The following is a 12,158-nucleotide window of genomic DNA, read 5'->3' as shown; positions in this document are numbered from 1 at the left end:
AGTCCAACAATATTTCCTTATGCCATGGCATCGTGGCATGAACCCAACAAGGTAGAAGACGGGCAACATTCAGATTTTTTACCCCATCCTCAAATCAAACAGCAACTGGAAAGGGAGGAAGAGGAAAGGATCCATCCATTTGGGAAGTAAAGCATCCTTTTCACATCATCAGGGATGCTACAAGCCAACTTCTGACCTTAATCCTTTTAATAAATACTGTCCTTACTCAAATATAGAAGTGATTTTGCTCCCCCCGCCCAAATTAGTATGGGATAAAAAGCTCATCTTACATTTGAATACAAGGAAACCTCATCACATACACTATCTCTCATTAAACTGCTGCCACAATCAGCATGTGCTCACTAATGGAAACCAACTATGAAGTTGATTAATTGGAGCCACCACTGAGCATGACTAAGCCACATGGCCCATAATGAGTAAACTTATTGATAAATACCAACTACAAGGATAAATTAATACAGCCCATCTGAAGAAGATATATGGTAGTCCCCATTGCACACAGTCCCCCTCAGTGCCAACTCTTTGACAAGTCATGGTCAACCACTACACTGCATACATTTCAACTTCCTTTTCACTCCCACAGCTGAGTTGTGACTTTCTTTCCAATGATTCCTGTTTCTTCACCAGCCTTAAATGTCTGGCAAACATCATCAAACGGGGCCCTAAAAACTTTACCCAGAATCCTTCTGTCACTCCCCTCAGCCTGGCACATATGATTAGTGTGGCCCTACTCTCCATTAGTGGGTTGCCCTGCACCTCATCTGCATATAAATTTTTGGAGGGTCCCAAGACCCTGTGACAAGAACACCTGGTTCTAGTCATGAGTGGAAGGCTAATCAGCACGTGGATTCTTTCTGGGGATATCTGGAGTATGCACATATGCTGAGTTATGAGGTCACTAAGGCTTGAAATGCTGTTGACTCCGCTGGGGCCCAGCCCAATGGTGAATCATAAGCCTTTTTGTTTTAAACTAATACCATGCACAGTTTGTACTATATAAAAGTTAGGGATGAACCAGTCAAGATTTTTTGCTCTGATAAAGATGGCTGATTATTGACCAGCCATATCGGTTGATACTGATCCGATTGCTGACATGCAGCCCAGCAGCATGGAGAGCAGCATCTGGCCAGTAAGTCTGTTGGAGGGAAATGGCATGGGGGAGGGAAGAGAAGTGGGGGTGCAGATCAAGGCCCCCGCGGTGAGGGAGGAAGTGGGGCTGGTGCTGCCCAGTCGGAGTGGGGCAGGGTGTGGGACAGAGCCGCTGGCTCATCCAGAGGGCAGGGGGAGGTTCCTACTGCTGTGCACACCCCCAAGGGGAGGCATAGGGGGCATGCAAACCCCTGGATCTATGTGAAGGGCAAGGGTGGGCTGTCTGCTGTGTGCTCAGAGCTAGGGCTGCTCCAGCCTCTTCCCGGCAGCTGCACTCAGGCTGGGCAGGGTGGGTGGAGGTGGTGCTTGGGCCCCCCTCCCAGCACTGCTGTTGCCTGGCCTGAGCACAGCTTCCAGAAGAGGCTAGAGCAGCCCTGGCCCCAAGCATACAGCCTGCCCTTGCCCCATGCCTCTCCCAGGGGCGTGCAGAAAATTAGCTATGTGCCTGGAAAACTATTACAAATTTATACATTTTCTGTATATAGAATCTAATTAGTCAGGGGTCATCAAGGTGTTCTTATATTCAAGTAAATATGGTAGGACGTCTAGGTCAGAGATCTTTATTCTACTTACTCAGATCTGCACAGGAAACCTACTCCAGCCCAAGGACGGATTAATGCATTGGAGATCTCCACTTCTAATTTGTAGACAAGTTAAGATAATAATTAGATAATGAAGTCCAACTGAAGGTGTCCCACTTGAGTTCTCCTTTCATTAAGCAACTCAAAGTTGGGCCTTTTCCTAATGGGTCCTATACAATACAATAAACCAAAAATATTCTGACATAAATTACAGATGTTCTTTGCTAGCAGGCCTTGAAAATATGATCTTGCAAATTAAGGAAAAATTATCCTTGGGCAGGCTGGTTAGGGAAGCTATCTGAATTTATAGAATCATACAACTGAAAGACTGGAAGGAATCTGTAAGATCATCAAGTCTGGTCCCCTGCCATGGGCAGGAAGTTATTGCACTTAGGTGAGCTCAACAAGGTGCCTGTCCAGCCTCATCTTGAACATCTCCAAGGATGGTGACTGCACCACCTCTGCTGGGAGTATGTTCCAGATTCTGGGGACCCTTACAGAGAAAGTTTTTTCTTATGTCCAGCCTGAATTTGCCCTGTATCAGCTTATGCCAATTGGTCCTCATCCTCCCTTGAGGTGCCTTCCTGAAGAGTTGCTCCCCTAGGTCCTGATGCTCACCCCGATGTACTCGTAGGCAGCTATCAACTTGATGCTCAATGACAGCGGAGACTACAGTGTCAGTGTTGTCTCTGGACACAGGAAACAGATCAAGTACATCACATTAACTGTGTCTGAATCTCAGTCTAACAATGGAAATGCAGACTACGGTGTATTTCAAATTGATGCTGTACACAACTTTGTTGAAGACTGATAAGCAGGTGCTTTTAGCATGCATTATTCTGTCCTTATGTACTTTAAACTTGCTCTGTTCAACTGGCACCTGGCTGCTAATTTACCTCAATCCTTCTGCAATGCCTCAGTATTTTATAACCTTGACTACCTAAATATTTTGTATCTTGGCTATCAAGTCACGTCTCAGCCTCTTCCTCAGACTGAACAGGCCTAGTTCCCGAGTCTCCCCTCCTTTAGAAAGTATATGTAAAGCTGTGATAAACATAATAAAAAAGTAATGTAGGTAGAGCCTGATTTATTGGTATATTGCTTTGGTAGAGAAGATGAAAATCTTTTATTGTATTTATTTATTTTAATTCAACGTCCAATTATGTCGCTTTATGCCACATTTTCCTTACACTAAATCACTGGTTTTCAACCTGTGGTCCATGGACCCCTGGGGGTCCACAGACTATGGCCCAAGTGGTCTACGAAAGATTACTATGATTAATCAAAAGTATGTGAATACGCATACCTACAATTCAAAGGGGTCCACACCTCCATTCAAAATTTTTTAGGGGTCCACAAATGAAAAAAGGTTGAAAACCACTGCACTAAGCTATAAGTAATTCAACATGCTTACATGTAGAAGTTACTAAAATAGGAAATAACATTTACTATACATTGTAGTTGCACTGTAAATAATGTTCTTATGCCTCCAACATGCATTCACAAAACCTTGACAGTCTATTACATGAAAAAGTTAGCTATTCTAGTTATTAATGGTTTTAAATAGTCTACATTTAAATAATTTTCCTAACCCATTTCTATTTTCTCAGCTAGTGTTAGATGTGCTAGGCCTCCATTAAATAAAAATACTAGAGACAATGGCCCTGAAACAGATGAGATTTACCTATAGGAAGTAGCTAGCCGTTATTTGCCTTTGATTATCTGCATTTTAAGGAAGGAAAGAACAGACGGAAAAACAAATATAGACTATTCCCCACCTTAAAACCAGCTTGCATCAAGAGCACTCTGTTTAAAGAACTTAAAAACCTGTTGCTATCACACCAATGAATTATCCTAAGCTTACAGAGACAGTGAGCAGAGGAGACGCACGTAGTTTAGGCCAGACAATGTACTAATCAAGTCAGAGGATCCCGCAGTAACTTGATTATCTGATGCAATTATACTAAGAATATGGCCAAGTCTGTTGCCAGGTAACAGGGACACAGGCTCTATCTATACTTCAAGGTTCAACCATGCTATAACTAGATCCCCTGATGTGTTTATCTTTGAAAGGGCTTTGGACTGCAAAACCACCCGTCAGTCATTGCATTCATTTACTAAACCAGAAGCTTAGTCTTTAAACCTACTTCTTTTATATCCATTTAAGTTGTATCAGCTGCTTGATAAATGTTAATGAACAAAGGGAAATAATACTCACAGATAGCAAGATAAAACATGACATCACTTACCTAATGTAGATTTATTCTTGCTGACTAGCCAGCAATGATATCCAAAAAGAGAAGATAAACTGACTGAAAACATGGTGGCAGCAAAGAATAAAAACATGATATGGAACTTGGCTTGAGTATCAGGAAGGCCATTCTATAGAGAAGGAAAGAAAATTTATAATGTTAGGGTAAGGGTATTCTTTAGCTCTGATAGAATCTGGGTTGGGACAGTGCTATGTCCATGCTGGCTCAAATTATACTGTGCAGAGTCTGAATATTGTAGTATATTCCTTTTTAAAAAAAAATAGCCCATGTTGTTTGTGAGGGACGTGAATTAGACCATGGTTTTTACCCTTGATAAACAAATGTCAACAATTAAAGCTCTTTATAAGAGTCTCAGTTAAACCTCAATTCAGACTCTAAAGTGACTTTTAGAGTAGCATGTCTTGTACTGAGAATAATTGTGTTTTTTAACCAATCTTGTCAAAATGTCAACTTGACTGATTTACAGCACACAAATAACACTACTGAAAATCTCAGGCTGGAAACAGACCTTTTGAGGCAGTTTTAATTGATCTGAGTCAAAACCTAGGACAAGAGAGGAGTGGCACAGTCCTTTTATACAAGCAACTCTCCTAAGTTGTTTTTCTGCTCAGGAAGAGTCCGCAGCCTGACAGGCTTGTCCCTGCAATGACTGGCAATTAACTTGACTGAACTGCTATTAACTTACAGCAGGGGCTGGAAACCTTTCCAAGATGCAGGCTGGAATGCAACTCCAGTCTGGCGTGGGCTGGGCAGCTTCTGCAGCACAGCAGCAGCATGGGTGGTGGTGCCGCCACCGCTTTTCCCAGCCCTCTCATGTTCCCTAGCTGGGACATGAGCTCAGCTTCCAGGCAGACAGGAGCTGAGCCAGGGCTGGGCAGCTGGGAACTACGTGCATGTGGCTGCCACATCTCCCTGGCTCCCACTCCTTATCTACTGCTGCTTATCCCTGCATCATACCACCTACCCATGGCTGCAGTGGCTGCTCAGTTCCCCACTGGCTGGAAGCTGCACCTGCACTTCAGCTGGGGAGCAGGGGACAGGTAGATGCAACAGTAATGAGGGCGTAGCCTAGAGATGCCTGGCCCTACCAGTGCAGCTCCTTGCTGCCCAGCCCCACTACATGGACATGGGCAGAAGCAAAGCCTTCAAGCTTGGTAGGCTGAATCTGGCCCTTGGGCCATACGCTGCTGACCCCTGACTTACAGTATACAGCAATGTGCCAAAAACGTGTTAGCCCGTTTTACCTTGCATACTTAAAGTGAGACAATGTACTGATAGGATCCCAGAACAAAAGGCTCCCAGGAGAAATGTGACATCTGTTTACACCTTAAAGGCATATTTGGTTGTGCACCCAAATGCCAGTAAACAGAATATGTTCATCTACAAACAGCGAGTAGCCCATGGACTTTTGCCTTGTATAAAGGATATATATTATTCCAACATACTGCTTCTAAAGTTTATCCCTTTTGTACGTCTATGAAAAACACATACCACAGCTACATGTACAAACACTGGTATTTGAATGTGCTAATACAGGTAAATGCACATCTAAATTCTTGCTTGTGTTCACAAGCAAGTGTAAAATTAGGCATATTTTAACAGAATGCTATAGAACACATCTTGAGGGCACCTATATTGAGGATGCCCATGTACCACTACCCATAAAGCACATCTTTAAACTCATATTGAAGACTAAAGGTTTATAAATACCAAAACAACAGTTTAAAGTTGAAAATTCCAAATACACATATTGTATTATGATTTTGGTTACAACCTCTAGAAGTATTAAAACAACAAGACTTTGTGTCTGTTTTACATTTTCATTTACATTTTGGTACATGAAGACTTAGCACTGGAGAGATACTGGATTAAAACAAAATCAAAAGAGCATGGGAATAAATAAGGCACCATGACAAAGTAAAACAAAGGAGTGATGAACTGTCAATGGGGCTACAATCATCAAAGAGTATCAGTACCTTGCAATAAGTTAATTATTTCCAGTAATTTTAGCATTCCCTATTTAGACCCCAATCTTGCAACTTTGTATATGGGCAACCAATCGTGCTCACAAAATGAAGGTTAGTTAATTCATCTTTCTTCACCCCTGTCACAATAATATATCAATATTTCACATGTTAATTATATAACATTTAGTAAGATATGGAAATACAATTACTCTTATTCAACAGATTGGAAAACTGAATTACTGAATAGGACCTTGGCTAAGTTCTTAATAGGAAATCTGTGGCAGATCTAAAACAGAATCAAGCTAGCTGATTGTCATTCCAATGTACTAAACTAGTACCCATCAACTAAATCCACTGGAATTAGAGAAATAGCTCATTTAACATTATTATTTTAACTACATCCACAGAAAGTTAAATTTGTTCTAGCATCTGGAAATCTGGATAGAAAGCTGAAATGAAATGTTATGCATTTTTAAATTAATTTATTGAAAAAATAAAAGAAAACATTCTCTTTAATCTGGTAATGCAAAAACAAAACATACCAATATTTTTTTTTTTTAAAGTCAGCAAATTTACTTGAGCTTTTATATATTTGTTGGTGAGGCAAATCACCCCCTTTTACTGTCAGCAGTTCTTAGCAGGGGATTCAACACTGCTCACCCTTTCCCCCCCTCATTTGTCACAGTTATTACAAAGCTGCATTTAGAGAGATCAGTATCTCCAAACACCTGCAGTACAGACTCAGAGCTTTCACTGAAATCAATGAGAATTAGATGTATACAGGATTGGATGCAACAGGATGACAGACAGGCCTATACCTGAAATATGTTATTACTGTATGGCAACAGAACAGAACTTAACAGTAGCAGGTCTCCAACAACCTCTGGCTTTTGTGCTCATCATAAATTTCTGCTCATACATTGGCACAAAATAAGATGAAGCAGCTGAAGTCAGTTAAAACGTATGTTGATGTTGTCAGAGTCAAAATATTTCCCGTATTTTCTTTTCTAGTTTTACACATTAAACCATGTAACGGTCACCATCTTGTAAAGTTGAAGACAAAAATTAAAAGGTACACAGCTTGTACCTTCCATATATTCAGAATGTTTTTCAAGAAAATTGAAGGAAGGTTCTGCTTTATGGGAACCAGACTTCAAAATAAACCAGACTGAGTGAGACACAGATTTCAAAATAAAACCTAAACAAATGAGTTGCCTAATGTTAAATACATAACTTATGGAGATCTGCAGAATTTTATAACTACCTTTTCACTATCCAAATATGTATTAAGTACTTACTGTCCAGAATCTGATAAAATATTGTAAATCTGTTGCAGCAATAAAAAGGCAATACAGTAGAGAATAAGCCAAGAAAAGAAGAAAAAATTTGTAATTGGAGAATCCAACGCAGTTGTTCACCCTGGCAATGACAAAAACAAAGTAAATGAAAATCTGGTTGAAAAATATTTTTATAATCATTATTGTAGTAGAATTTAAAACACTCATTTACTGTAAAACCAGTTTAGCATCATATTTAAACCAAGTATTTGTCCACATAAATACATTTTACCTCATTTAATTACATCCTCGATTTTTTCCCTTATTTAAATATTTTTATTTTTGGCAAAACTGGGAGACTGGAAAATATTCACATAGTATCCTAAAAATAGTGAAATGCTACCACTGAGTAAACAGGAATTACTTAACACACGTAACAGCATAATAGCAAATAAAATATCTTATTTAAATCAGGTTCAAAGACCTTAGTAAAAACCCTATCTTCCTACCTTTTAAGAAATGAAAATTCCTTAAATTTACATATGTAAAAAGAGTTAAATTAATAGTACGTATACATTAACAATTTATTACTACTGTGGCTCCACTTTTAAGTGCCCTATTTCTTTATGAAAGCCTAAATCAAGGAGAGCATTATTTAGTGATTACAATGTGAGACCAAAATTTTAGTCCCCTGATCTGTCATTTACTGGCAATGTGAAATTAGACAAATTACTTAATCTCCCTGAGTCTAAATTTTTTTGTGCATAAAATAAAGTTAAAATTATATACATCTGGTACGTATTTTGACAGTTAGTCTGTCAAAGCATTTAACTAAGCAGTATGAAAATATTATGCATTATACTCTATATTAATGCTCTTTAAATTCAAAGTGGCACAGTAGAACCGATTAAATAAAATATTTTTTAGCTAAGAAATTACTAAACTGTTACCATGGAGAACTGGTAGTAACATGTTACAAGTTTCTTCTACTTTTAATTAGTTATTAAATTGCATAACTGATCAAATGTCCCTACTGACTTCAGTAGTACAGGATCAAGCCCCAATTAATATACACAAATAATATAATCAGAGGGCTATTTTATCATTGAAAATGGGAAGAAAAGCATGCACTGGTGCATCTCAATATTCAAAAGTGATCCAAAATCAAAAAAAAGTGAGGAACCCTGGGTGAAGTCTGCTTCTGCAGTATGTTTCTTAAGGAAACAAATTCTCTTCAATGTATTTTCCAGAAGACTAAAATGTGATCTTGGGGAAGTTAGATAAAGCTCCAAATACTACGTAAGTTATCCTTTATCTCCATAGCTTGTTATTTCACCCCTGAGTTTACCCTATAACAGTTCTGTCATTCCACCGCATATTACAAATATGATAGTGTAACAGTGGTGTTGTACCTGTGATAGTCCAGACATTATGAGAGGGGCAAGGATTTCTTAAGGTGATATGTTTTATTGGGCCAGCTATGTGGTTGCAATATGCAAGCTTTTGAAAGCAAAATATTCTGTGTCAGGTCTGATCAATTACAAATTTAGCATTACTATTTAAATGATTACTTAAAAGTATCATTTTAATACAATCACTTAGCTGCTGCTAAGTGAAGTAAAATAGGATGCAGTGTGCATTCATGATAAAAGACTGCTATAATAAAGATAATAAGAATACAGTTAAACTGTATTTCTTTTTCTTTTCAGTAAAACGGGACAGAAACAAAAATAATGTATTCCCTACACACACACACACACACACACACACACACACACACACACACACAATGAAAAAAAAATCCTTTGGTTACTGAAGTGTTAAGATTTCATCAACTGCAGGAAATTCAGATTTAAGGTTCCCATGGTAACCTCTAACTTTCTGAATATGCCTTTTGTGGACACGAAACAAAAAACAATTCTAATATTAAACAAAATAGAATATTATTCAGCAAAGATTAACAATCTTAGTTCACAATATATTATTTTTGTTCTTCTCTAAGTAACAATGGTAACTCCATGTATCAGCAAAGGAAAAAAATTCAGCTAATCCTCAATGTTCTTTTCTCAATTTCTGCAAAAGTCCCTAAGCTGAAAAGTTCCTATTTGAAAAAATTTTTGCAAAGTAAGTGACTAGATGAATACCAAGATTTTGTATTTCCTGGTGCTAACTACAGCAATCTCTAATACTACTAAACTATTTAAATGTTTAAACTAGTTACATGTAAAAGAATTAAATCATTGAGATGCGTATATTGGAGGTGGCAATATCAAAACATCACATATTTGAATGAAAGAAGCCTACATGTAGTCTCCCAAATCTCTCATATATATCTTGAACAAGAATCTATTTTCTAAAATCTGTATTAAGTAGGGCATAATGCAGAGCAGCCAGTTTTTTGCTACACCTCCAGAGTTGTGAGTTCATGTCTTACTGTAGACTCACGCCAAAGGCTCACTTAGTTGACCCAGCTGTAAATGGGTACATAGTCATTCTGGCTGAGAAGTCAGAGGCAACTGGATTTGCACCTTATTTTTTATATGCTGTTGGCTACAGAAAATGTTGTGCACACTGACTGAATGAACTCTTAGGATTAGGATAACCTTTGAGTTGATTTATATAAAAGTACTTGCATTTTATATAAGAGGACATTATATAAACAGATCAGGACTTTTGTATTACAAGCTTTAAAAGTGTTGAGAGAGAAAAAAAAAACCTTTATTTAATTTTAACCCCAAGCACCAAAAGACAAATTGAAATAAAACTGATGCCAGAATAATTATTTAATAAAAAATAAAGGGCTGAAATGCATAATAAAAGTACACTTCTGTCCTGTTCTGTTAACTAGATGATAATTTTAAATGTCCCTTGAAATCCATCAGTGGATACATCTACATGTCACCATCTACAAAGGTACCTGTATTAATTGACGTCACCATCTACACATGTACGCAGTGAATTAACTCCACTATAGGACAGTACTTGTCCTGGACAGTACTATCCTGCATCAGAGTAGTTACGTGTGCTAAAAAACACTTGTAGAAAGTGTTTGGGGCTGGCTTGAGGCATGAGGGTACTACAGTGCAGAGGCTGCCTGACAGCTAGCCCTACACTAGAGCACCTTCATGCCCCAGCCAGCCCTTCTGCAGCATGAGTCAGGGTAGAACAGCCCCAGGCTGGCAGGCTGACCTCTTGGGCTGGGGCTGCTCCACCCCAGCTCAACATGCTGTGGTCCTGGGCGCACATGTAAATACTGCACCCAGGAGCAATAAACTCTGACATGCCATGCCAGAGTTTATTGCTACATGCTAATTGTACCCAGAAGCACCCAATCTTCTTTAGTTCAGGCTTTAGTAGATTAAAATGAAATTGAACGGTGGATCTACAAGAAACAGAAAAAGGGATTGATCTTTCAGTGACTGAAAAGCATAGGAATAAAGTGAGATTGGCCAACGTCTGAGCTGAATTAGATCCTTGCAATGAAAATTAAAACCAAAACAGCAAACGCTTCTTCAGTGAGATAAATAAAATGAAAACGAGGAGGGAAGAAGTAAGACTGTTATATACAGTGAAGATGCTGTGGAAATCAAGTTTTGTCTCAGCCTTCAATAGGGATGATGACACAAAATCGAGATTAAATAATGAGGTACCAAATGGGAATAAAGATGAGCTTAAGAAAATTGCCTTATCTGAGGTGGAAGCAAAACTTAAGTTGCTTACTGTGACAAAATCAAGGAGGCAAAAATTTACATCCTAGAATAATGAAAGAACTGGTGAAAGAGTGATTCCTTTACAATAGATCACACATGAATCTGTTCTCAGGGATATGACCCTCTGACTGGACACTAGCAACTATAATGTCTACATTCTAGAAAGGGAAAAAAGGGCAACCCAGGCAATTTCAGTCTTGCTGGGCTTTTACTTATAATATTATTAAAAAAAGTCTTAGAAAAGATATTGAAAAAAAGAAAAAGTCAAAGTATGGAAATAAACAACATGGGATAAAAGATCTAATGTGATCTTTCTTGGGGCCTGTTGAATATTCCTCTATTACAGAATAGCATTTCTTTGACAAGGGAAACCAATCTGCTCTAGATTTAGGCAAAGCTTTGGACTTTGTGCCTTGAGGGAATTATTTACTAAATAGGAAAGGATGAGGACCAATACTATAAATTTTGAGATGGACAAGAAGCAGGATAAAAAGGGAGCATACAATGGGTTATGTTGAAAGGTAAATTATCAGATCACAGAGTTGCTATTAATGGTGTTTCACAGGGTCTTGGGACCCAACATTTTTAACATTTTCATTAGCAATGGTGGCCCAGGAAGTAAATCTGGGCTTATGAAATTTAAGGGAAGATATAAAGCAGGAAATATAACAAATATGGGGAACGCTCTACCAGAAGATTTAGACAACGTTCTAGACTGGAGCATTAGAAATGATATGAAGTATGAAATCATGCACTCTGAAACTTTTAACAAGAGCTTTAGCTATAAGATGGGGGACTCATGGAATGGAGGCAATGAAGGAATAGAAGGACCTGAGTACACTGATTAGTCATCAGATGACCACGACTTGCCAGTGCAAGCTAATAATCATGTAGTTTCATGCAAAAGGCCAATACAATTCTAGGCTGTAGTTCTAGGTAAATTATCAGTCGTAGAGCTAGTTCCACGATAGGAGGCACTGGTAAAACCCCATTTAGAATACCATATACAATTCTGCTCACTAATGCTTATAAAAATATGTATTTAAGCTGGAACAGATACAAGAGTATCTGTCACCAGAATGGAAAATCTATTGACTGAGATTAAATTAAAATAACTTGACTTGTTTAGTTACCAAAACAAAGACAGAGAGGATTGCAATTACTTTTATAAATATATTCA

The 12,158-nt window shown here is 38.3% G+C and overlaps 1 protein-coding gene across 1 annotated transcript in view; it reads right to left on the bottom strand.

The window, feature by feature from the left end:
• Positions 1 to 12,158, bottom strand: part of ZDHHC2 (zinc finger DHHC-type palmitoyltransferase 2) — a 77,065-nt gene that overhangs the window by 20,739 nt on the left and 44,168 nt on the right. The window contains exons 7-8 of the mRNA XM_014594970.3: positions 7,290 to 7,410; positions 4,001 to 4,133 (exon numbers count right to left, since the gene is read on the bottom strand). Of these exons, the coding sequence (XP_014450456.2) occupies positions 4,001 to 4,133; positions 7,290 to 7,410 (254 nt within the window). The remainder of the gene's footprint in view (positions 1 to 4,000; positions 4,134 to 7,289; positions 7,411 to 12,158) is intronic.

This window comes from Alligator mississippiensis, chromosome 2 (assembly GCF_030867095.1).
Source record: "Alligator mississippiensis isolate rAllMis1 chromosome 2, rAllMis1, whole genome shotgun sequence".
Lineage (NCBI taxonomy): Eukaryota > Metazoa > Chordata > Crocodylia > Alligatoridae > Alligator > Alligator mississippiensis.
This window is presented reverse-complemented; position numbering and strand designations above follow the sequence as displayed.